The sequence below is a fragment of the Hemitrygon akajei genome, chromosome 14 (assembly GCF_048418815.1).
Source record: "Hemitrygon akajei chromosome 14, sHemAka1.3, whole genome shotgun sequence".
In the NCBI taxonomy this organism is placed as follows: domain Eukaryota; kingdom Metazoa; phylum Chordata; class Chondrichthyes; order Myliobatiformes; family Dasyatidae; genus Hemitrygon; species Hemitrygon akajei.
In genome coordinates this window covers 68,012,511-68,039,641 of record NC_133137.1, presented here as the reverse complement: position 1 = coordinate 68,039,641, position 27,131 = coordinate 68,012,511, and the positions used below count along the sequence as shown (strand labels likewise).

The following is a 27,131-nucleotide window of genomic DNA, read 5'->3' as shown; positions in this document are numbered from 1 at the left end:
AAAACAAATGATTTCACTACTTCAAGAAGTTAGGACCTATGAAGAATTTGAAGCTATCAACAATCATCTTGACTGTTACAATGAAAATGAAGATTCGGAGGATGCAATTATCGAAAGCATTCTATGAATGTAATCTATTATCTGCACGAGGTGTCTGCGCTGATTTTGTTCATTTATAGTCAATCAAAAGACCATGGCAGCGTACACTGGATTAATTCCTCCATCAATAACAATTAGGAACTAATTCAATTTTGTAGTACTGTAGTAGTTTTCCTTGTGTTCTAACTTCTGCATTTTATTTAAATGTACAGTTAAATGGTAGTTTGTCTGTTTTATACCTTTTTAACGGATTCTGTGGAACTTTGGCTAATTGAGGCAGCTGCTAAATTTGGCCAAAATGGACTAGCCTTGGTGTGTCCCAATTAACTGGAATCCACTGCATTCAAAACCTCCTCCTTAATAATGGACTCTTTATCAAAGATGAAAGTCAGGCTAAACAGCCTGTAAGTTCCTACTTTTTTCCCCTCCCTTCTTTCTTAATGAGTAGTGTGACAACAGTGATTTTCCAGCTCTCTGGATTCACTCCTGAGTCTACTGATTCTTGACAGATCATTCCTAATATCTCCACAATCTCTTCATCCACCTCTTTCAGAATCCTGGAGTGTTGTCTATCCAGTCCAAGTGACTTAGCCACCTTCAGGCCTTTCAGCTTCTCAAGTACTTTCCTTTATGTAGTGACTAGACTCACTTCTGTCCCTGACTCTTTTATGGCACATTGCCGGTGTCTTTCATAGTGAAGACTGATGCAAAATACTTATTCTGTTCATCGCCATTTCTTTGTTCCCCATTACTACCTCTCCAGTGACATTTTCCAACAATCCAATGTCTACTCTTGCCTCTCTGTTACACTATATATAAGAAAAACTTTTGATATCCTCTTTTATATTTGTGGCTATCTTACCTTCATATTTCATTTTTTCCTCCACGTATTGCTTTTTTTATTTGCCTTCTAACAGTTTTTAAAAGCTTCCCAACTGTCTGGTTTCCCACTAATTTTTGTATTATTGTATGTCCTCTCTTTTGCTTTTATGCTGTATTTAATTTCCCTTGTCAACCATCGTTGCCTCATCTTCCCCTTTAGAGTACTTCTTCGGGATGAGTTAGTTTCTCCAATACATTTTATGCTAATTTCTTCCAGCACGTCATTTACGCTTACCTATTGGTGTCCATTAATTTCAAGCTTTTTTGTGAAATACAAAGCAACACACACAAGAAGGGTCTTGGCCTGAAACATCAACTGCTTACTCTTTTCCATAGATGCTGCATGAGTTCCTTGTGGATATGGAGAGGATATATAGTGAGAGTGTCTAGGATCAGAAGGCACAGCCTCAGATTAAAGGTCATCACTTTAGAACAAAGATGAGGAAAAATTTCTTTCACTAGAGGGTGGTGAATATGTGGAATTCATTACCACAGACAGCTGCGGATGTCAAGGATTCTTAATCCTTGGGCTTTCTTTGATTTAATATAATCTTTTTTCCCTCAGGATCAAGAATGTCTTGATTTGCTCCAGTTTTGAAAATTTTGAGGTGACTGATGTGGCCAATGTCAGAACTAAACTCTTCTACAAGGTGGGGGAGCAGAAATGTCGAAGTGGTGTGTTCCTTATTCTGTTCTTCTGTGTGGTTACCATGTATGTACTCCAGGTTCTCAACACCATCCTGAATGTTCCTTCTCCATTTTTAGTAGTCTTCAGCCAGGGATTCCGCAGGGTTAATGGGAATGTTGAGCTTTCTCAAGGAGGCTTAAAGCATACCCTTGAGTTTCTTCCCATGTCCAATCCATATTCTCTTCCTGTTCCAGAGCTCAAAATGTGTTTCAAGATTCCGGTTTTGGGGCAAGTGAACAATGTGCCCTGCCAGTTGGACAGACTGAGTGGAATTAGTCCTCAGCGCTGGTGGTGTCAGACCAGGTGTATAGACACTGAGGCACTTATCTCTTCTAGTAAATTTGAAGGATTTTGCAGAGACAGCATTGATACTATCTTTTCAGTGCCTCAAGTGTTTGCTGAAGGCAATCCGTGTTTCAGAAGCATAAAGCAGGGCACTGATCACTGCTGGCCAGGATACCATGAAGGCTGTACTTGGTCTGAGAGTTTGACCTTCACAAAGTTTTTTCCCCATTAAATGAAGTTATGCTAATACACTGAAGCAAATGATGAATTCCTTTACTAATGTCCACCTTTCAAAGAGTGTGCTCCTGAGACACAGCAACTAGTCCACGTTTCCCAGCACCTCACACAAACCTTTACTGACGGAGGACAGTGTTTTCTACTGTAAGCACATTGGTAGAAGACCTTACTTTTACTGAATTGAGCATGGGATCCATTCTCCAATATGCTTCAATGGATGAGCCAAGGTACCTTGAAGCCCAGCTTCTGAGAATGTGCAGACATTAGTGTTGTCTGCATCCCGCAGTTTAGCTACTGAGGTTTGGGTGACCTTGTTTCTGGAGTGTACTTGCTGCTTTCAATTAATTCTGAACATTAGCTTCATTGCTGTGACAAGCAAGCAGCACAAATGCAGAAAGAATTTGACAGAAGTGTTAGTGCAAATATGTACTTGTGTACTTGTTTGTAATTGGTGTTCACTAAGATTGGCTCCATTATAGAGCCTTTGATTAGGATGCTACCCTGTAATTGCAAACTAGGTCAAATGCTTGTGGCAGCCAAATCTGACTAATGTGTTCCACAATCCATATGAAGTGATGGAGTCAAAGTTTTCTGAAGTGTCTTTCCAACTCAAGACACATGCAGTTATTGATGGTTTTGTTTAGATTTAAGATCCTGGTTTCAGTTTGAATTAAATCACTTTAAGCTTGATACAAAATTCCATCACATTAGTTTATTTTTGAAATTAAATAAAAACTGCATACTGAAATAAGAGTTGTATATATCCATCACCTTTATAACTATATTCAGTAAATTAGTCCCAACAGCAAACCAGCATATGATCTCATCTGCAAACCAACTTTGATTACTTCCTCTTCAGCTCAGAATCTGAATCTTATACTGGCATTTGTCATGAAATTTATTAAGCGGCAGCAGTGTATTGCAACTCATAATACAACATTACTATTGTCTCGTATACTTTCTCGAGTTTATTATCTGTAACTTACAGTATATAGACACACACACACAGATTGCAAAAAGAGAGAAAAAGTGAGGTAGTGTTCGTGGGTTCAATATCCATTCAAAAATCTGATGGCAGGGAAGAAGCTGTTCCTGAATCATTCAGTGTGTGTCTTCAGCCTCCTGTACCTCCTTTCTGATGAGCCCAATGAGAAGGGGGCATGTCCTGGATGATACTGGTCCTTAATTATGGACGCTGCCTTTTTGAGGCATCGCTCCATGATGAGGTTCAGGATGCTGGAGAATGGGGAGGCTTGTGCCCATGATGGAGCTGATTCAGTTCACTACTATCTGGAGCTTATTTCAATCCAGTGCAGTGCCCTCCCCACCAGATGGTGATTCAGCCTGTTAGAATGCGCTCCACAGTACACTGTAGAAAGTGGCAAAGGTTTTTGCAACATACTGAATTTTGTCAAACTCCTAATGAAACATAGCCACTGTCATGCCTTCTTTGTAACTGCTTTGTCGCTTTCCTTTCATTGGTCTTTTCTTCTCTGCATTAAGTATTCCTCCTTGTGTTCCAAAGAGTTTAAATGCCACTACATTTGAAGTATACAGCGAATAGAAAATGAAGCAATTGAAGGACATTTAAATTGATGATTTTTGTTTAGAAAGATTTTAGTTACTCTCAGTTTCTCCTTTTTTTGAATCAGCAAATGGAAATAGCAAATAGACGGTCTGGTCAGATCTAATATATTGGCTGGTCTGAGAAAAGCTGCTTAAATTAACAATACAGAGAGACACAGAGAATCCAATTCATAACCTTCCTGTTAGAAACAAAAAAATGCTTACCTGTAAACATTTTTTATTATCAGATACTAGAACAAAAGTTTCATTCTGTTGGAAGATTGCATCCATGCACTGTATCAAAGAAACAGCAGAGGAACTATGCACTTTATTTGTCTCCCATAGCTGTCAAAACAGAATATAATTTAAGTGTTATAACCAGAAGATTCATGAATTATTTCACTGCTCTAGCCTATTATCCACACAATACAACCAATACAGTGAAACCAAATGACATTAAGTTTCATAAAAAAAGTTTAGAAGATATTAAAGTGATATTGGAAAAACTGAGCACTATCTTACTGGTATGTAATCTATTTGATATCCAAAAAAAAAACAAGTCAGAGGAAAGTAGAAGACATTACAACTTTTGAGATAACATAAAATATAATGCTTCACTATGAAAAAGTTTATAGTGTAATGCAGAAACTAATGAGATCAAAATTAATGAATCTGTGCATCACTGAAAAAGTTGTCTGAAAACTAATTACCATAAAGTTGTCCTAGTTACCATAAATTACCATACTGATTACCATAAATTTGTCCCGGTGAGGAAGATAAGGAATGGTAGGGCGAAAGAACCATGGGTGACAAGTCAAGTGGAAAATCTAGTCAGGTGGAAGAAGGCAGCATACATGAGGTTTAGGAAGCAAGGATCAGATGGGTCTATTGAGGAATATAGGGTAGCAAAAAAGGAGATTAAGAAGGGACTGAGAAGAGCAAGAAGGGGGCATGAGAAGGCCTTGGCGAGTAGGGTAAAGGAAAACCCCAAGGCATTCTTCAATTATGTGAAGAACAAAAGGATGACAGGAGTGAAGGTAGGACCGATTAGAGATAAAAGTGGGAAGATGTGCCTGGAGGCTGTGGAAGTGAGTGAGGTCCTCAATGAATACTTTTCTTCAGTATTCACCACTGAGAGGGTACTTGATGATGGTGAGGACAATATGAGTGAGGTTGATGTTCTGGAGCATGTTGATATTAAGGGAGAGGAGGTGTTGGAGTTGTTAAAATACATTAGGACGGATAAGTGCCTGGGGCCTGACGGAATATTCCCCCAGGCTGCTCCACGAGGCAAGGGAAGAGATTGTTAAACCTCTGGCTAGGATCTCTATGTCCTCGTTGTCCACGGGAATGGTACCGGAGGATTGGAGGGAGGTGAATGTTGTCCCCTTGTTCAAAAAAGGTAGTAGGGATAGTCCAGGTAATTATAAACCAGTGAGCCTTACGTCTGTGATGGGAAAGCTGTTGGAAAAGATTCTTAGAGATAGGATCTATGGGCATTTAGAGAATCGTGGTCTGATCAGGGACAGTCAGCATGGCTTTGTGAAGGGCAGATCATGTCTTACAAGCCTGATAGAGTTCTTTGAGGAGGTGACCAGGCATATAGATGAGGGTAGTGCAGTGGATGTGATCTACATGGATTTTAGTAAGGCATTTGACAAGATTCCACACAGTAGGCTTATTCAGAAAGTCAGAAGGCATGGGATCCAGGGAAGTTTGGCTAGGTGGATTCAGAATTGGCTTGCCTGCAGAAGGCAGAGGGTCGTGGTGGAGGGAGTACATTCAGATTGGAGGGTTGTGACTAGTGGTGTACCACAAAGATCTGTTCTAGGACCTCTACTTTTTGTGATTTTTATTTACGACCTGGATGTGGGGGTAGAAGGGTGGGTTGGCAAGTTTGCAGACGACACAAAGGTTGGTGGGGGTGTGGATAATGTTGAGGATTGTCGAAGATTGCAGACAGACATTGATAGGATGCAGAAGTGGGCTGAGAAGTGGCAAATGGAGTTCAACCCGGAGAAATATGAGGTGGTACACTTTGGAAGGACAAACTCCAAGGCAGAGTACAAAGTAAATGGCAGGATACTTGGTAGTGTGGAGGAGCAGAGGGATCTGGGGGTACATGTCCACAGATCCCTGAAAGTTGCCTCACAGGTAGATAGGGTAGTTAAGAAAGCTTACGGGGTGTTAGCTTTTATAAGACGAGGGACAGAGTTTAAGAGACGCGATATAATGATTCAGCTCTATAAAACTCTAGTTAGGCCACACTTGGAGTACTGAGTCCAGTTCTGGTCACCTCAATATAGGAAGGATGTGGAAACATTGGAAAGGGTACAGAGGAGATTTACCAGGATGCTGCCTGGTTTAGAGAGTATGGATTATGATCAGAGATTAAGGGAGCTAGGGCTTTACTCTTTGGAGAGGAGGAGGATGAGTGAGAGGAGACATGATAGAGGTGTACAAGATATTAAGAGAAGTAGACAGAGTGGACAGCCAGCGCCTCTTCCCTAGGGAACCACTGCTCAGTACAAGAGGACGTGGCTTTAAGGTAAGGGGAGGGAAGTTCAAGGGGGATATTAGAGGAAGGTTTTTCACTCAGAGAGTGTTTGGTGCGTGGAATGCACTGCCTGAGGCAGTGGTGGAGGCAGATACACTAGTGAAGTTTAAGAGACTACTAGACAGATGTATGGAGAAATTTAAGGTAGGGGGTTATATAGGAGGCAGGATTTGAGGGTCGGCACAACATTGTGGGCCGAAGGGCCTGTAATGTGCTGTACTGTTCTATGACCACCAGATTAGGCTCGATAGAGTGGATGTGGAGAAGATGTTTCCTACGGTGTTGGAGTCCAGGACCAGAGGACATAGCCTAAGAATAGCGGGATGTCCACTTAGATGGAGATGAGGAGGAATTTCTTTAACCAGACAGAGGTGAATCTGTGGAGGCCAAATCAATAGGCACCTTTAAGGCAGAGGTTGGTAAGATTCTTGATTAGTCAGAGCATGAAGGGTTACAGGGAGAAGGCAGGACATTGGGGCTGAGAGGGAAATGGCCATTTATTCAGCCAACATGAAGTGGTGGAGGCACACTCAATGGGCCAAATGGCCTAATTCTGCTCCAATGGTCTTATTAGCGAATATTCTACCATTAATCAGTAAGCTCAAGCACTTCATTTACTTGAAAAGACAGAAAGAAGCTCATTCACTTATTTATGTCGTTCCAGTGTTCCCTCCCTTTCATCTAAAGAGGGAATACTTTACAGTGTAAGTTTTTCCTGACAAGACGATAATACTAACAATGCTTAGTCCACCATATAACAAAGTAAATGGCTAGATCTGCCCACGGTATTTCAGAAGTACTAAAATTAGTTTTGACTTTGAATGGAGTTCATCAATAGCAAACTCCATTCAAATGAACCTCCTTTTCATTGCAGGTTGAAGGTGGTGAAATATAATGAGATTTGTCATCAGAATACACAGTCTTTAGAATAAAAATCAGTAGATTTTACTACTGATGGAAGTCTGCTGCACTGCAGATCATTTCAGAAAGGATGAAGCACTCGTGTTACAACACGAAGGTGTAACAAGAATGCAGTTTCTTTCATCTATTCAATAACTTCATAGGATGAAAGAGACAAAGGGAATCTGTGCAACCAAGCAATTTGAACAGCTCTACTTCTAAGTTGGCATGCTACAGCAGTCCAAAATATGCAGTCAAGTGGAAATTCAAAAAACTTCAAAATAATGTTTTTTATTATCCTTCTGAATATTATGGGCAGATGCAGTCATGCACTTGTGACAGAGGGACTGGAACGAAGTTCCACCAGTTTAGTTTTTAAGATGTCAGGTTTTTCATATCTGACAGCCAAAAGACTGGGCCTGAACTGTCTAAGGCAAGGGTTCCCAACAGTTTTTTATGCCACAGACCCCTACCATTAACCAAGGGGTCCGTGGACCCCAGGTTGCAAACCTCTGGTCTAACGTTTACACAAATGAAAGATGTTTTCATTGATACATACAAAAATGTTCTGGGGCTCAACAGGGTAGAAGTTGAGCTGGTGTTTCATATGAATAAGAGATCACTTTCTGAGAAAAGGAGGTCAGTATTCCTAGTAGAGATGAGGAGAAACTTCTTCGCCCTGGCATTCGTGAATCATTGAAATTCTCTTCCTAAAAGGACCGTGAGGAAACACTAGTTGAGTATTTGGAACAGAGACTGATTGGTTTTTAAACACTAAGAGAACCATTGGATTTGCAGTTTGTGACACTGAGGTAAGTTCAGCCATGATCAAACTGAATGGTAGAGAAGGCATGAGGAGCATTTTCCTGGAAAAACAAAATTCCTGTAGAAAATTAGATCTCTATAAGCAGTGAATTTCACCAAAGTTTTATTACAGTTTTATTAGTGATGAGAATAGCAAATCTGAAACAGTTTAAAATTATAGGTTGGTGAGAAAATCATGAGACTGGCTAGACCATGGACATCAGGTTTAGTTGAGCTGAAGTTTGCAGTTTGGAGGACAGGAGGCCAACAGATCTTCAGAATAATTGAAACTGAAAGGTAAAACTTCAGGATTCCAGATAATAACAGTATGGTGCTGAAGGCAGGTACAAAGTTGAGCAATGCTACAAAGACAAATGTATCATTATTTTTGTCAGGTATGGGATTAGTTGAATTCTGATTCAAGATGAAGTTGGATACAGGGGCAGGAAATACAGCCTGATTTAGCTTGAGACAATGAGTGGGAAGGAACTAAGAGTACATCAAATAGGAGAAGCTATGAAGAAGTGATCAATAGATAGTAGTCAATTAATCATACCAGCAATACTTGAACTAAATGTAAAAATCTTACACAATAATAAAACTTTTAAGTTACATTATATCCTCACATTGTTAAGAACTGCAGATCATTTACATGTTAATACAAGTCTGACAGCTCAACCTTATACATTTTTCTTGTGGTTGCTCAATCTAATATATACAACATAAAGATCATTCCTGAGAATGAGAAATGCTTTCCCTCAAATTTGCTGAGAGGGGAAGGCAGGGACGATTAAAAAAATTAACATTTGCTACAAATCTCTTTTCAAAATCGTTTTTTCCTCTGGTGATATTATTCCAGTACACATGCTTCTCTCAGAGATTAACCACATACAATTTTACTGTACATCTGAAAACCTGGAGAATAATTTTAAATGCAACAGAAGCAAATAGGTAACATATTGTGGGAAGATGGAGCAATTATCATTTGGGAGATATTGAGATGGATGGCTCTTTGTTCCAAAATGATGTTTTTGCAGAATTGAAACTAACCAAAGCAACACTGTATGTATAGTTATTGTGCATAGTGTCTTTTCATTCACAGAATGATTTATTAAAATCTTACCTACCCTAACAGTTTGGTCATCTGAAGAGGACAATAATTTTGAACCATCACGTGAAAATTGAACACAATGAACCCAGCTCAAGTGTCCACTGCAGTCAGCCACTCTCTTAAACGATACCATGTCCCATAACTAGAAGGAATTGAACAAAAATATTAAATGCATTGGTCAATTTTGTTCATATCACAATTTAAGAGATCGTAATTCATTGATAGTGATTTTGAATGTAAAAGTGAGATGTAAATTAGTTTAATCAAACTGCCACACAGCCTGCTCTTCCAGGAATGAGGCGACAAAGTGGACGCAGGAGCTGATAGTTCAAGGCAGTGAGTGATTTTTACAGCAATCCTAAAGTATCAAGATCATGATCCCTCAAGGAAGCCCTTGGACAATTGAGGCCCCTCTCACCAATGGTGAACTTTTCTCTTGACTTCCAATCAGGAGCTATCCCCAGCTCAGCAGACCACAATTTCTAGCTTCAATCCTCTGCCAAGAGAATTACTCAAAAGTATGCCTAGCATTGTGATGCCACTGGCTCCCCACCAGGCAACTGGCCAGTTGGAAAATAGAAGATGAGATCCTGCAGTTTACTTCAGCAGGAAATTGCAGCTGATTTCTCCCCACTCCAAATCTATCCTCTCTATAAATATTCATGCCCATGGACTGGGAAACGCTGCTGATGTCAGAGACTTTGGAAAGTGGTTTGATAGTTATGTATGTGCTCCCACAAGGATTCATGGAATGTAACCCAACGAATAGGCTCGTTGGAAAAGTGTGAAGCAAAGGAGTGTGGCTCTAAATCAATAAATTATATGAAGAAAATACAATAAAATTCAAAAAGCCTAATCTTTTTTAAATAGCAAGAAAACTCAGGACTGATAATTCAAGATAGAAAAGTGGAAGATTGCTGCAACAGTGGGCAAGAAAATAAAAGGGAACATTGAATCGTAACAATCAAAGAAACTGAGAGATTTAATAAACAAATCTACAAAACTATGAGCATTCTATGTACAATGTGGAAGTCATGACAACATACAGGGTTTTATTAGGAGAGAGATAATCCAGTGCAGTTAAAAAGGAGCGATCTCATTAATTTTATTTTGATTATTTTTCTGAATTTTGAAAAGGCAGATGACACAAAGGCACTGCAGATGGTGTGTCCATCACATAGTTCCAGTGACACAGTTATAGTCCTGACCTCTGATGCTGCCTGCATGGAATTTCCATGGTCTCCTGGTGACCATGCTGATGCCCCAACTTGGACATGCTGGTCTACTGATTCACTGTAAACTTCCCTGAATGTTGGTGAGTGAAAGGAGAAGCAGGAGTAGTTGCTGGGTATATGAGAGAAAACAGGCTACAGAGAAATAGGTGGTGAAATGGGAATACCCTGAGAACCAACAGAGGCATGCTGGGCCAAATGGCCTCGCGCTATGCCATTTTGAAATCTGAAACTTGATGCTGTTCGTCAGAGAGCACCAGGAGTTAGACCCAGCAATAACAATTGAAAAGTCTTATATTTCTAAGCAAGATGGTGTTTACACTGAGGATAATCTACAGGTGGTACTATCCCCAGAATGGTCTGTAGCTCTAGTTAAAAGTAGAAGTACCAAACGTATCTTTACCTCCCGCACTCTCTCTGCTTTCTGCAGGGATCACTCCCTCTGTTACTCCCTTGTCTATTCATCCCTCCCTACTAATCTCCCTTCGGGAACTTATGCCTGCAAGTGGCCAAAGTGCTACACCTGCCTATTCACCTCCTTCCTCACCGCCATTCAGTGCTCGACACAGTCCTTCCAAGTGAGGTAACACCTCACCTGCAAACCTGCTGGAGTTGTCTGTTGTGTCCTGTGCTCCTCTACACTGGTGAGATCCATTGTAAATTGGGGGAGCCGTTTCATCAAGCACCTCTGCTCCATCTGCCAAAGGCTGAACTTCCGCGTGGCCCAATATTTTAAATCTGAGTCCCATTCCTGTCCCAAAATGTGCTGCCCCAGTTAAAAGCAGTAGTCTTTCCGCCCTCATAGAAATGAAAGCCAATAATAATACAAGGTAACAGAAATTTAGAGTATGAGGAAATGCTATGGTTCAATATTTAGATATGGGAATGTAAGGGCACTATCATGATACGTAGTATCAAAATTCTTCCTGTGATATTACTATGAATGAAATTGCAAGGGACAGAGGTTAAATAAAAGTATTAAAACACAATGAGCTGAGCCACAATATGAAAATGGCTCAGTTAGGATGATTCCTAAGAAAACAAGAGATGGATTGATCCATGTCATGTTTCTCATGACTTAATCCTGAAATACTCGGCAACATTTTCTTATGAAAATAAAGTACAAAATTCCACTCAACGATTTCTGACATGTCCCTCCCAACCTTGAAGTTATTTCATTTTGGTTTGTGGGTCCTTCTCCCAATCCAATATCAGCATCTGAGCCTTTCACTGTTTCTGACCTCTGCCCTGCAACACTCTTCTGAACACTCAAAGCAAATTTAAGCTTTCACTTACAACAGTTAGTTTGGTGTCTCCGGAGTGTTTGCATTAATGACGCACATAAATGCACGTTTCTCAAGACCATCCACTTACCTCAACAGAATTGTGAGACAAAGCCACAGCCAGCAATGGTCTGGTAGGAGAAATATCACAAGACTGAATAGTGCTGTAACGACTCATTGTTAATTCACGTATCAAGTCACCAGATATTACATTATATATCTGAAAAATAAAGTAAAATAATCTGGTAATAACAACTTGGGAAAAGATGCGTTAATAAATAAAAGTCAGTTTAATTAATAAGATGGGGGGGGGGCTTAAAAAACTTACCCCTCCAAAATCCTTTAAACACATGCATTCAGAGATAATGAAAGCAACCAAGCCAAGAAAATGGCACGTGAAGCAAAAACAGTAGGTATCAAAACTATTCTAGTGCTGCAAAATTCTTTCAGCATTTTTTGTGAATTGTAAATTTGTGATCCTCCACATGATGTTTTCAATCCCATTTATATACAGTACCGTGCAAAAGCCTTAGGCACATATATATCGCTAGGGTGCCTAATACATTTGCACAGTACTGTAATAATTTTATGTATTGCATTGTACTGCTGCTGCAGAAAAAAAATAAATGTAATGACATTTGTGAATGACGACAAACTTGATTCTGACACGCGTCTCTACTGTGGACTAAGAATGGGAAAGAAGCAGGGAGAGGGGATCATGTTTGGAAAAAGGAAGGGGAAGGGAGCAGGAAGCACCAGAGAGACATTCTGTAATGACTAATAAACTAATTGATTGGAATCAAAATACCTGGTGTCTCAGGGAGGGGTATGTCTGCCCCTGTGCCACTCCCCTCAGCCCCAGCACTCCTTCCCGGCCACCTGCCCCACCGCACTCCCATGACGCTTCACTCTTGCCATTCCCAGCATCCTTTGCTCCTGCCAGATTTAAAAACTCGCTCTCTGCTCCATGTTGACAAATTGAACATTTTGCAAAAGTCTGAGGCACCCTAGCTATATATCTAGATGCCCAAGACTTTTGCATAGTACTGTAATCTCAACTAACTGATATACCTATCTACCTTGAAGTCAAAGTACATAATTAACATAATTAACCTTGAATCTGTGGTGAACTCCTGCTTCATCATACTATCTGTACATATCGTACAATAAATATACATGAGATTAATACCGAAGGATATTTGGTCCAGTTCCATTTTATGTTTAAAAAATATTACTTTTATTTACCTTAATATTTTCTGGGCTTCATTTACATTTTTGTGCCCATCCTGGAACGTGTTTCAATAATTGTGATGTTTCAAAGTGACCACTGAACAGACTTGAAGCAGGGGGCACCAAGGCAGTGTAGTGGTTAACGCAACACTATTACAGCTCGGGGTGTCGGAGTTCAATTCCAGCATGATCTGTATGGAATTCCATAAATGCTCTCGTGGAATGCATGGTTTTCCTCAGGTCCTCCCACAGTCCAATGACATACCAGTTTAAATGGTCATTGTAAATTGTCCAGTGATTAAGGCTAGTGTTAAATCAGGGGCTGCTGGATGATGTGGCTCAGACCACATCGTGCTGCATCTCTAAATAAAATAAAATGAATCTCTTTGCTTGGTTTTCTTCTCACAGTAGAACCAAGGAAAAAGGAGAAAGTAAACTTTGTGATTTAAAAAAAATCTGGTTTGTCCCACAGAAATTGTAAAAATGTAATTGGCTCACAACTAAATACTAGTATTTTAGCATAGGTAACACTTAATATGATCAATGTGTTAGAAATTAATGGTTGATCAGTGCCACTTTTCGTTTAAAATAAAATTTGTTATGTTGGATTGCAAAGCAGAATATAGTTAAAATGATGAGAGGAGGGCTGGTTAATTTCCAAGCCACAATAAGCCAGTGTTCTCTTGCACTGGGTTTTGAGCCTCCCAGGCACTCTATTCAGTACTAGACAATCTTTCTCTAAGCATCTTCTATAGACCTCTTTTTAAACTGATAACACACTTCCTGTATAAACTTTGTAACCAAAATGCTTACTAGTCATACAACACAAGCACTTAGTGTCAGTCTTGCTGCTCACTATGTGATAGTTTCTTCTTTATCTGGAAAGGGCTTTAGGTTCACATTTTCAGGCACCTGCCTGGCTTACACGTGCACCAGAAGAAAGAAATTAAAATTGCTAATAGCAAACTTGTAATGTTATATCCCAGGTTGCAAGAAAATAGTGGTTAGATCCCTCCTGATAAATTCTTATCCCATTTCTCTCTCTGTGGAATTTTAAGTGATCGTCGGCCACCTCCGTTGGAATAAAACTGTGACTAAGGTCTAGTGGCCTGGAGGGAAATATATGGATTTAAATTGTAAGGAGCCAGAGGAGAAAGTGCAGCTCATGAGAAAAGAAGCAGTATAAATGAGGAATATGAGATCAACAGAACATTAGCCTGTCAAGATAAAGTAAAAGAACTGATAACAAGCATCAATAATTTTATGGGCTTTAAACCGAATCTTACTTTTCTGAGATAAAGACAGATGGAAGACCATGATCACTGACGTCACACAACATGCCACATAAGGATGGTGATGACAATGACTACTTTACTGAAATCTACTTTATACCTTGACAAACTTCTATAGATATGTGGTGGAAAGTGTGTTGACTGGCTGCATTATGGTCTGGTACGGGAACACCAATGCGTTTGAGTGGAAAGTCTACAAAAGGTAGTGAATTGAGCCCAACAGATCACGGGTAAAGTCCTTCCAGCTATTGAGCTTATCTGCATGAAATGCTGTCATATGCGGCATCCATCAAAGATCTTCACCACCCAGGCCATGCACTTTTCTTGCTGCTGCCATCAGTTAGAAGGTACAAGAGCCTCAGGACTCACACCACCAGGTTCAAGAACAGTTACTACCCTCAACCATCAGGCTCTTAACAAAAGAGGATGACCACACTCATCTCTTGAGATATTCCCACAACCAATAATCATGCCTTAAGGACTCTTTATCTTGTTATTTCATGCTCTTGTTATTTATTGCTGTTTGTTTATATTTGCATTTGCACAGTCTATCGTCTTCAATGCTCTTGTTCTTTCATTGATCCTATTATAGTTACTATTCCATAGATTTACTGAGTACGCCCGAGGGAAAAAGAATCTTAGGGTTGTATGTGGTAACATGCATGTATTCTGATAATAAATCTTACTTTGTACCTTTAATTGACCAAATCAAGCAACTTGTTACCAGGTGGTCCCCATTATCTTTGTCATTGGTTGGTCGAATTAATACTATTAAGATGATAGTATTACCCAAATTTTTATATTTATTCCAAGCATTACCAATTTTTATTCCTAAATCTTTTTTTGATACTATTGATTCCAAAATATCCTCGTATGTGTGGCAGAATAAAAATCCTAGTTTAAGCAAAAAATATTTACAGAAGCCTAAGAAGGAGGGTGGTTTGACTTTGTCAAACCTGAGATTTTACTATTGGGCAGTTAATATTCGATATTTAATATTTTGGACACAAGAATCGATTATAGTATCTTGCCCACAATGGGTAAATTTGGAATGTAAATCTGTACAAGACTTCTCATTGTTTTCTATTTTAGGATCTTCGCTTCCTCTTGCTTTATCTAAATTGAATAAACAAATAACCAATCCTATAGTTAGTCATACATTATGAATATGGTTTCAATTTCGTAAATTCTTTGGCTTGAATAAGTTTATCTTATCAAGCCCTATTATATCTAACTTTTTTTTCGGCCCTCTTTTATGGATCACGCCTTTGTATTATGGAAAACAAAAGGTTTTCGTGATTTTTTTTAGACAATAGTTTTATGTCCTTTGAACAGCTATCTAATAAATATAATTTGCCTAAAACTCACTTTTTTAGATACTTGCAAGTTAGAAATTTCTTGAATAACATGTTACAGTTTTTTCCGAAATTATGTCCAATGGACATTACGGAAAAAAATTTAGCTCTGAATCCTTGCCAGAAGGGTTTAGTAGCCATCATTTATAATATGATCATGAAAATACAGCCAGAAGTATCAGGGAAAATTAAGAGGAATGGGAAAAAGAACTTCATTGTCTTATACCCACTGAGCAGTGGGAGAAAATTTTACAATTAGTCAATTCCTCTTCTATTTGTGCTAAACATGCCTTAATACTGTTATGACCCCAGCCCCCGCCTTTGTGAGATTCGCAAGAGCCCTAGTCAAGGGGGGGGGGGGGGGGTCAAATGACCCAAGAGAAAGAGGGAGACGTGCTGAAGACCACGTTCCCCCGGGAAGCAGAATAAAGCGACTCTTTGACTATTGTCTCATGAAGACCACGTGTAAAGCCCTCGGGCAAAGTGGGCTGGTCGCTCAACAAGACAAAAGCCTCGGACATAGCCATTGTCTTGGGAGACACCTTTGTGGGATAAGGAACTGGCCTACGTGCAAAATCTCAGGGCAATGTGAGATGGGTGATGGGGGAAGGATTGCCTCGCCCCCCCCACCCTGATGGACATCTACAACCCTGCCAGTCCAGATAAAAGGTGGGTTGCCGAGGCGGGGCGCCAGACGCACCAGAAGACGCGCTTGAGATCCTGTGACAGCGTTTAGAGAGCGACAGTCAGTGGTGGGGTTCGTGTGCGTCTTTTCCTTGCCTGGGATTGGCGACCCCACAACGGAAGAACGGCTTAGCTACAGGGGAGGCCACAGATGAGTGTTCATTCCCCCAACGAGGCTCTGACAAACCGAACCCCTCCAGGTTGGAAAACCTGTCGGGTAACTCTTTCATCCCCCCTCTCTCTCTCTGTCTAACAAAAGTGCACCAACGCGACACCACAACGACGGCAGCTGGTGGAACTGCAGTGACCGCAAAAAGACTTTTAAATATCCAGTAAACAATCTATATCTACATTACCCCTAGACAACGATAGAGCTTATTTCTGATTGATTATTGCTATACCTGTGCTTTAGATTGAGTTGTGACGACGTATATGATCTGAATGTTTTGTATTAACCATACGTTTGTGCCCCTTTATAAATAAAAACGTTTGAAAATAGTAGCATCAGACTTCGGTGGACCCATCTATCTTTGCTGGAAATTTACCCGGTTACTGGGGAACGTAACAATACAATTTAAGGTTGTACATGGGGCTCACATGTCTAAGGATAAACTTGCTCGATTTTATTCTTATGTTAATCCAACCTGTGACAGATGTCATTCTGGAGTTGCTTCATTGACCCACATGTTTTGGTCTTGCCCTTGTTTGCAAAATTATTGGAAAGATATTTTCAGTATTATTTCAAAAGTTCTGAATATTAAATTGTAACCGCATCCTATTACTGCAATTTTTGGTTTACCAATGGTGGATAATAGTTGTTTATCCCCCTCAGTTCGGCGGATGATTGCATTTGTTACGTTAATGCCTAGAAGATCTATCCTATTGAATTGGAAAGAAATTAATCCTCCAACTATATTTCAGTGGTTTTCTCAAACTATTTCTTGTTTGACTTTAGAAAAAATTAGAAGTGTTGTTTTTGACCCTTCAATTAAATTTGAAGATACTTGGAGACCATTTATTCAACATTTTCATATGAGCTAAACTGACTTTTCCTAAACCTTACTTTTATTATCCTTAATTATTTGGATGGAGGTACGGAGTTATTGACGCTGCTGTGTATATTTGACTTAATGCAATGGCCCAAGTTAGGTTTTTTTTTGGAGGGTTTTTTTTTTCTTATTTACTCCTTTTTTCGTAATCACTATGAGTTTGGGAGGTTATTATATATGGATTATCATCTATTTGAATTTATACTTTAACCTATTAATTATGTATTCTCAAACTCTCTGTATCTATGTTTCTCTTCTGTTTGTTTAAAATTAATAAAAAGATATAAAAAGAAAGAATAAATTTTACTTTGAACTTCAAAATTACTTAACACAGGTTTATTCTGTGGATGAATGCTGAGTCCCAAAGGAACACAAAAGACACGTTAACGTGAAACATTCCGGTTTTAATGAATTTGCAGGACATCAATGCTTACAAAAATTGGAGATGTTAAAAAGGGAGTTGTCTGTCCAGCAACCATCTTACAGATGGTGCAAAATTAAATGGCAGTAAACTATGAAACTACTTTATAAGTTATCAAGGCATCAATTTACTAATGACAATTTTGTGAAATATTGTTCGCTAACAGCAGGGAACTGTGTTCTACTAAGCCTCTGAATTTCATATTTTAAAAAAGGTAATTTTAAATTTTACAATGTTTTCAGTTCTGCATGTCATGTTTGGGAAATTTGGGAAGGGGAACTGAAAGGAAGCAAGAAAAGATTACTATCCTTCCCCCCAGTAGAATTTCAAACTTTGACTCAGCTTCATCAGCAGGACTGTTGTTTAGTGTGATAAATTAAATGCCTTCCAGGTTCTATGATGAACTCGAAGTACTGGCATACTTCCACGGAGACACAAAGTGCACGATCTTGTTTATCAGCTCCAGGGTAAAATCTGGTCTTTGTGATGTCATGGGAAAAACTGACTAGCATTTCGAAGATGGTGCTCTATAATGAAAGGTAGCATAATGAAATAATTACAGATCAGCAGTAATATCTGAAACTAAAGCCGAGCTGGGTGATCAGCATTTGCTGAAAGTGAAACTGCTTAATGTTTCAGATTGAAGACTCTTCAGCAGAACTGAAACTTGTATCTGGTTGATTGAAGATTAACTGCTGTTATTTCAATACATTATTCAACAGCAAGACCTATGTGAGACACAGGATAGATGCTGTTGTCTCCCCAGTCAACTCCATAACATCTCTTAGACTCAACAGCTGTCAGTGTAAGGAACCTTTAGAAAGAACTATTGCTGTGCACTGTTTTGTGCAGAAGGTGGGTGGCTCAGTGAGGTATTGAAAACATTTAGAATAATGTAACTGGAATTCAGCATTTTGATAGCAAAAGGAACAATTTATGTATGGTCTCGTCAGTTAAATCATACCTTTCTGGACTAAACTGAAAATCTTAGCACACTTGCAATGAGGTGATTTCTCTTACTTTCATATTTGATAGGTTCTTTTTACAAGTGTAATAACAACTTGTGGGAAGCTATGGTATTTATTTGAAATGTTCGGACAGTGTGCAGACATTGAAAAACTAAAGTTATTTGTTGATCCATTTGCACCCCTCCCAGAAACAATAAACTGAGCATTCTCTTTAAAATTATGAGACTTCAAAATTTAAAATAATGCTGCAGCAAACAAAGAGAATCTACTCCATTTGTGCAAATGCCTTGATTCTGTCTTTTTTAAAATTTCAACATGAAGCCAAGCATATTCATTTGCAAGCTAACATTCTCTCTATTGAGACTAAAGACAGCATGATTGTATTCAGTGTTTTTATATCTGGTAAATGGAAAATATAGCTCATATCCCCAGAATGGTCTCCCAGACACAGTGCAACATATCACATGAATCCTGAAATGTATTCAACTGATAAATATGTATTGTTTTAATTTTATTTGTAAACCAATGAATATTTTAAAAATCTTGGATGAGATCCCAGCCGTAGCAAAAATACACATTGAGAGTCCAAGACCAATAAAGAATTAAATATGTTTTCATGCAAATTATTGTGTTAAATATCAATGACCATTATTCATAATGTCTCAATCTCCAAGAGGACCACCACCTTGCTGTGTTTTGGAGGCTTGTATGCCTCAATGACTTGCAGAGCTATGCAGGCTGGAGTCAAGAATTCATGCTTTGGCTCTTGGTAGGGTCACCCATGCCAAACAGGTCAAAGGGTAGAGGCCACACTAACAGCAGTCCACCAATCCTACAGGTTCAGGGGTTCAGCTCAGGGCTAACAACCCTAAATGGTAAAACAAAACCGTTATGGAAATAGCAATGAAGAATCCTTCTACATCTGAGTGTGACAGTATTCCTGAGTCTCCACTCGGGATATGCATGACAAATAGAAGTGAAAATTGAGAAGAAGCTACTGACAAGATGAAGGAAGCCTTGACCACCACCAGAGATGGAGGACCCTCTTTGCTGCTCTAAATGCCGGTGACATAGCAGGCAAAAGAGAAAATATCCTGAACTTTAAGATTCCAAATTGATATTCATGGTTGCTTGGTAAAATTTGAATAAACCTTTCAATATATTTTCTGTCTTCAAGTATATGATGGAAAATATCGGATTACAGAATTACAGAAAACACGTTTTACTAATGGTCCTCAGAAGAGATTCAGAATTAAAATTTTATTGCAAAAACACACTCCTAATAAACACGCAGCCAGCCCTGATGATAGGTCTTGACCCGAAACCTGGACTGTTTATTCCTTTCTCTAAATGCTGCCTGATCTGTTGAATTCCTCTAGCATTTTGTATGTGTTACTGTGGGCTCCTGATACAATGCTTTGCAGTTGTTACAACAAATATGCAACACAAAGCCTATTTTGTGCTATAATGTTAAATAAGTTTGCCAATGCTGACCAATAAAATGAGAAAAAACAAAATCTAGGTGTGTCCTTTCTTCTCTGAAAGAAATAAAACACTAAAACAGAAGCTATTCACATAATACATTGGATGAAATGGACCAATTTATTATCTGGAGGTACACATTTACATACCAATCCAATCTATGATTCTAAAATCAGGAATCAGAAAAGTAATCACATTTTATCAAGTTTCACTAAACACCATCATTCTTGAAGGAGATGGTGTCTCTCATTAGCTAATTACTTAGTAAATTACAGATTGTCTGCTTTTAACTGCAATTACAATTTTACCAGTTGAGTGATTTGTATATACAAATGAAATAGCTCAATAAATTCAGCCATCTATTGGGTATGGTTTCTTTGTGTGAAACTCAAGCTACTTTTAAGCAATTGGTTAATTACTAATCACTGCACATCAAATGGCATGAAAGGCATAAAATCAACTTAAATTGCTTTACAAGAGATTTATTTTAGATTTTTTAAAAATCATGATAGATCTTCCTCATCTCCCTGGTAGAGCACATTGCTTCACAAAAGGGAGCAAAAGGAAGTCTGCCCAAAATTATGATAAAAGGGAAAGAAAATCAAATAGTATTTTCTTTAATATTTGCAATCTCCTTCCAGTGGCTATATACCATAACTCCCTCCCTCCACTTTAAACTACATCTGTGTGTTTCTTCTTTTGTGTCGGGGGCATGAAGTGTGTGAAGTTACCATTATTGGAGAGGTGGTTCTTGGGGAAATTGAAAGGTCTGAAGGTAGATAAGTCACCTGGACCAGATGATATTCTCCCCAGGGTTCTGAAAGAGATGGCTGAAGAGCTTGTGGAGGCATTAGTAATGATCTTTGAAGAATTTCTAGATGCTGGAATGGTTCTGGAAGGCTGGAAAATTGCAAATGTCACTCTACTCTTCAAGAAGGGAGTGAGGCAGAAGAATGGAAACTTATAGGCCAGTTAGTCTGACCTCGGTGGTTGGAAAGATGTTGGAGTTGATTATCAAGGAGGAGGTTTTCAGGGTACTGGAGGCACAGGATAAAATAGGCTGTAACCAGCATGGTTTCCTCAAGGGCAAAACTTGCCTGACAAATCTGTTGGAATTTTTTGAAGAAATATTCAGAGGAGATGTCAGGGTAAGTTTTTTTTCCGTAGAGAGTGGTGAGTGCATGGAATGGTCTTCCAGCAACAGTGGTGGAGGCCGATATGATATGGTCTTTTAAGAGGCTTCTGGATAGGTACATGGAGCTTAGAAAAATAGGGGGCCATGGGTAACCCTAGGTAATTTCTAAAGTAAGTACACGTTCTGCACAGCGTTGTGGGCCGAAGGGTCTGCAATGTGCTGCAGGTTTTCTATGTTTCTAAATAACAAGCAGGATAGACAAAGGAGAATCAGTGGAGGTTATGTACTTGGATTTTCAGAAGGCTTTTGACAATGTGTCACATATGAGGCTGCTTAACATGCTAAAAGCCCATGGTATTACAGGGAAGGTTCTAGCATGGAGAAAGCAGTGGCTGGATGGCAGGAGGCAAAGAGTGGGAATAAAGAGAGTCTTTTCTGGTTGGCTGTCGGTGACTAATGCTGTTCCACAGGGGTCTGTGTTCAGACTAATTCTTTTTATGTTATATGTCAATGATTTGGATGAAGGGATTGATGGTTTTGTTGCACAATTTTCAGGTAGTTTTCAGCAAGTAGAGAGGCTATAGAAGAACTTGGAGAGATTAGGAGAATGGGCAAAGAAATGGCAGAATGAAATAGTGTCATTAAGTGTATGGTCATGCATTTTGGTAGAAGAAATGAAAGGGTTAACTTTTCCTAAGTGGAGAGAACATACAAAAAAACTGAGGTCCAAAGGGACTTGGGGGCCCTTGTGCAAGATTCCCTAAAGGTTAATTTGCAGGTTGAGTCTGTGGTAAGGAAGACAAATCTTGTGTTAGCATTCATTTCAAGAGGATTAGAATATAAAAGCAAGGATGTAATGTTGAGACTTTATAAAGTACTGGTGAGACCTTACTTGGTGTATAAGTGAGCAGTTTTGGGCCCCTTATCTTAGAAAGAATATGCTGAAACTAGTGATTATGAAGAGTGTTTGATGGCTCCGGCCCTGTATTCACTGGAATTCAGAAGAATGAGAATTCAGAAGAAGAATGACCTCATTAAAACCTATCGAATGGAGAAAGGCCTTGATGTGGAAAGGATGTTTCCTACAGTGAAAGAGTCTAAGATCAGAGGACACAGCCTCAGAATAGAGAGGTGTCCTTTTAGAATGGAGATAAGGAGGAATTTCCTTAGTTGAGAGTGGTGAATCTGTGGAATTCTTTGCCACAGGCTGCTGAAGGCAAAGTCTATATGTATATTTAAGGCAGAGGTTGATAGATTCTTGATTGGTCCGGACATAAAGAGATACGGAAAAAAGGCTGGAAATTGGGGCTGAGAGGAAAACTGGATCAGCCATGATGAAATGGCGGAGCAGACTCGATGGGCCAATGGTCTAATTCTGCTGCTATATCTTGTGGTCTTATGAATCCCTCTGAATGCTCTCCAACACAACAACATTCTCCCTAATGTGTGATGACCAGATCTGCACACAATACTCCATCTACACTTCTCCCTGCCTCAGTAAAACATCCAACATAATCAAAAATCCCACCCACCCTGGATACTACCTCTTGCTCCCCTCCCTTCAGGCAGAAGATACAAAAGCAAGAAAGCACATACGACTAGACTTAAGAACGGCTTCTATCTCTGTTATAAAACTATTGAATGTTTCACCAGGACGATAAGATAGGCTCAACCTCATGATCTATCTCATTGTGACCTTCACCTTTCTTTAACCTGCACTGCACATTACCTGTAATATAACACTTTATTCTGTTATTGTTTTACCCTGTACTACCTCAGTACACTGTTGTAATGAATTGATCTGTCTGGATGATATGCAAGACAAGCTTTCACTGTGACAATTATAAACCAATTTATCAATTTAGTTTACTAATCACAACTTTTATATAGTTCTGCTGCAGAAGTTAAATGAGGGAGCCTTAGTTGATGGATATACACAATGAAATCTTGGTACAGAAACTTGGTGTACTACGTTGAAGGACTGATGGAGCCTAGCACTAACAAAGCGTAGATTTACACAGAGGACACAACATGGAAGTAGATGCCAACTCTAATGCATACTCTCAGACCACATCACAATTTGACAGCTGATCACTTGCCTTCCACTGTGGCCAAGGGTACAGGCATTCAATGTCTGAATACTGCAGAAAAGGCTCCGATTAGTGGGGTGCTGCTTGTGCCCATGTTACTCACAGCGGACATCAACAATTTGAATGGGCAAAGTAAATGCACTGTAACATCTCAAAATCTGCTGATGACATGAAGCCAAGGAAGATGGGGAATGGGATGGAGGAAGGCGAAAGACTCATACAGTGATTCTCAGCTACAAGGAGAATACAAAGTCTCTAATATCATTTGCAAAGTTGGGTAAGTGGGCGAATTCAGAACAGATGCAGTTTAACATGCATAAATGTGAGTTTACCACTTTGGTTCTGCAAACTGACAGACAGACTATATGCATGGTGTTGATTTAGAAGGGAAGGTACACTGAGACCTGGGTATCCTTGTCCTTTATTGCTGAAAGCAAGCATTCCAGTGCAGCAAGGAAGGCAAATGGTGTGCTGGCCTTCATTGCAGAGGGATTTGAGTACAAGAGCAAGGATCTCGTGCTGTAGTTGTGCAGGGTCTTGGTGACATCTGGAATTTTGTGTGCAGCTTTACCACAAGAGTTTAACAAACGGTGTAGGCTGATTCCTGGGATGACCTGACTGATATGTGAGCACAGATTTGGTCCCTTAGACCTATGCACTTTGGAGCACAGAAGACTGGGAGGGGATCATGCAGAAACATATAACACTGTTACAAGACTAGACTGGATAAAGTTTTATGTCCCTGACAGATGAAAAGTCTAGAACCATGAGCCGGTAGCCTGGTATGAGGTATGCCATTTAAAAAGAGAACAGGAGAAATGTGTGGAATTTTTTACTAAAAAAGGCACTGGGAACAAGTAATTTAATATATTCAAGAATGATGTAAACATATTTCTTAAAGCCAAAGGGATCAAGGGATAAGGGACAAGGACAGGAACAACGTCTCGAAGGAGACCAGCAATGATTACGTTGATAAGTGGAACAGACCCTAAAACCAGACTGAAATACTCCTACCCCTATTTTCTACGCTGTTGACCAAATTAATTACGCATGATCACGGGTGTCAGAGGGTGTGCAAAGGAACTTACATGGCAGCAAAGAATCTTCCAGCACCTATGGAATTGCTGAGGATCTGCTCCTCTGGAGTGAGCATAGCTCCACAAAGCACAGATCTGCAGACTACTCTCATGAAGTCAAAATTATTCCCCTATCGCAATATTTGACCTTGTTGTTGAGTTCTGCTTCAATCCCTGGGAAATTTCTGCAGCACTGACATCAGAGAACCAGGGGATGTAGGACAGCACCTACACTTGGGAGACATCAGGACCAAATGTGGGCAGCATTTAGTCTCAACGTCAAGCCAATGACATGAGCAAGTACACCTTCTACAGACTACCATCGATCATCCTCCCTCAGATGATGAATAGTGCTCCTCCTTGTCAGCAGCATGAAGCACTGAGAATAGTCAAGGCATAGATGTACTCTGGGGGACTTCAATATTTTGTAGAAATGGCTATGCAACATTACAGCTGACTAGCCTGTCTGACTTCTGAAGGACACTGGAGGCAGATTGGGTCTGGATAAGGTAGTCAGTTGATCATCGGAAGGAATTAATGTATTTTACACTGTCCGTAACTAAGGATGGCATCAAATTGAATGGAAAAGCATTCTAGCCTCTTACCTCTTCTCACCTGCCTGTCATCTCCCCGGATACCTTCCCCCTTCCCTTTCTCCTATGGTCCACTCTCCTCTCCTGTTAAGATTCCTTCCTCGCCAGCCCTTTACCTTTCCCACCCACCTTTTCCTTCACCTATCACTTTCTAGTTATCCTCCTGCCTCACCCCCACCTTTGTATTCTGGCGGCATCTTCCCCTTTTCTTTCCAGTCCTGAAGAAGGGTCTCAGCCTGAAATGTTGATTGTTTATTCATTTCCATTGAAACTGTGTCCCACCAGCATTTTGTGTGTTGCAAATCATACAATGATTTGTGGTAGGCAAGAAGAGGGAAACTTTTAGAAAACAACAAGGCAAATTATAAAAAGGAAGATGATAAAATAAGATGCATAAAACATATTAACAGCTTTGACTGCTATATTGAAAGAACAGCTACAGTAAATACTAATTTCTTGAGATTGACAAAATAATGGGAGAAAGCAAACAGGAAGAGATTCTAAAAACACTAAATAATAGACGAACAAGGGACTACAGAGCGGGAGGAATGTAAACATCTTATATCCCTCAAGATCAAGTATTCAGCAAACTAAAGACTGAGAAGTCTCATAGACTTGATAGTCTGCATATCCAGGGTCTAAAAGGGGGTGGGAGCATAATTAGTAAATGCACTGGAATCAGTATTCTCTGAATTCCAAAGAGGTCTTAAAGACTGTAAAACCACATATGAAACACTGTAATTCAAGAAAGGAGGGAGGTTGAGAGCAGGGAAATATAACTAGTTAGCCTAATTTTCAGCAATGGAACAAATGCTGGCAATCAAATAGTGTCAGCATAGTTTTATAGAAAGAATACCAGTAGTGGTAGTATATCTGGGTTTCTAAAACACTTTTAATTTTGAATAGGTGCCGCATGTGGACAACATTCAGACAAGGGCTAATAAACAGCAAGAAATGCTTGTGCTGCACAACTTCAGGCACTGATCACCTCCGACATGTGAGAATCTGACTACTTTTGCTTGACATTCAATGGCACAGGAGTTGCTGTGTCTATAATCAACATGCTGTGATCATCAGCAACCAGAAACATGATTGAAACAATCACATAATCAATCAAAAGTTAAGGTCCGTAAATTGCAACGACTGCATCACATTCTAAGATCCCAAAGCCTTTCTACCATAAGGCATGACTCAGCAGTGTCAGAAAATAATCTCCACTTGCCCACATTAGTTCAACTCCAAAAGTTCTCAAGAAGTTCAACAGACAAGCCACACACACAAAATGCTGGAGGAACTCAGCTGGTCAGGTAGCATCTATGGAGGGAAACGAATAGCTGATGTTTCCAGCTGAGGCCCTTCATCAGGACAGACAAGCTAACCAGATTGATTGGCACCTTCTTAAACATTTACTTTCTCCAGTACAAGGCTAATCCACCAGCACACCCTAACCTGCAACTTCTACCACAAAACAGATCAAATCCAGAGACAGATGGAAACAACATGAGCATGTTGAACTCCAAATCAGAGGAATAAGACGAACTGGTTTGCTCTTTCCTGGTATACCTATTTTATGAGTCTATTACCCTAATGTCACTTTCTTAAGCTTGTGAGTTGCTTTGGTATCCCTCTTGGTGTGCAAAACTGGATTGCATTCTAACCATCAGCTGAGTTCTGAAGACTCCAGTCCAATCATAGCTATAATTAGCAGCATGGTAGCATATCCTTTGCCTTAGAGTGTGTGATGAATACACCGACAGTAAAGTGAAGCATGCTGCTCTGTGCTGCAGAATGTTGAGTTCCTTGTGGTGTACGCAGCACCTTCATCATTGACACACTGAGGCTGCTAAATTTCAGATGGAGCGCTGATGTTTTGCGATATTTCAGACGCGTGACAGCAGCAATATAAGTGTACTCCTCCTGATCCAGAGTGTTTTGTCCAAACCCAACCACCAGCAAAAACCCAGCCTGCCCCACCTCTGTTTCACAAGCTGACTCCAGATGCCCATATACGAGGATTCACCCATGGGTAAACTTATCAACGTGCATGTGATAACATGTTCTGAAGTGTTAGAGAGGAAAAGAAAGGCAACCCCACTTCATTTCCTGATATAT

General features: G+C 39.7%; 1 protein-coding gene across 3 annotated transcripts in view; it reads right to left on the bottom strand.

Moving 5' to 3' along the window:
• The window catches only part of apaf1 (apoptotic peptidase activating factor 1), a 240,293-nt gene that overhangs the window by 97,753 nt on the left and 115,409 nt on the right, over positions 1-27,131 (bottom strand). For all 3 annotated transcript variants that reach the window (XM_073066284.1, XM_073066286.1, XM_073066285.1), the window contains exons 18-20: positions 11,736-11,864; positions 9,146-9,271; positions 3,983-4,102 (exon numbers count right to left, since the gene is read on the bottom strand). In XM_073066284.1, the coding sequence (XP_072922385.1) occupies positions 3,983-4,102; positions 9,146-9,271; positions 11,736-11,864 (375 nt within the window). The remainder of the gene's footprint in view (positions 1-3,982; positions 4,103-9,145; positions 9,272-11,735; positions 11,865-27,131) is intronic.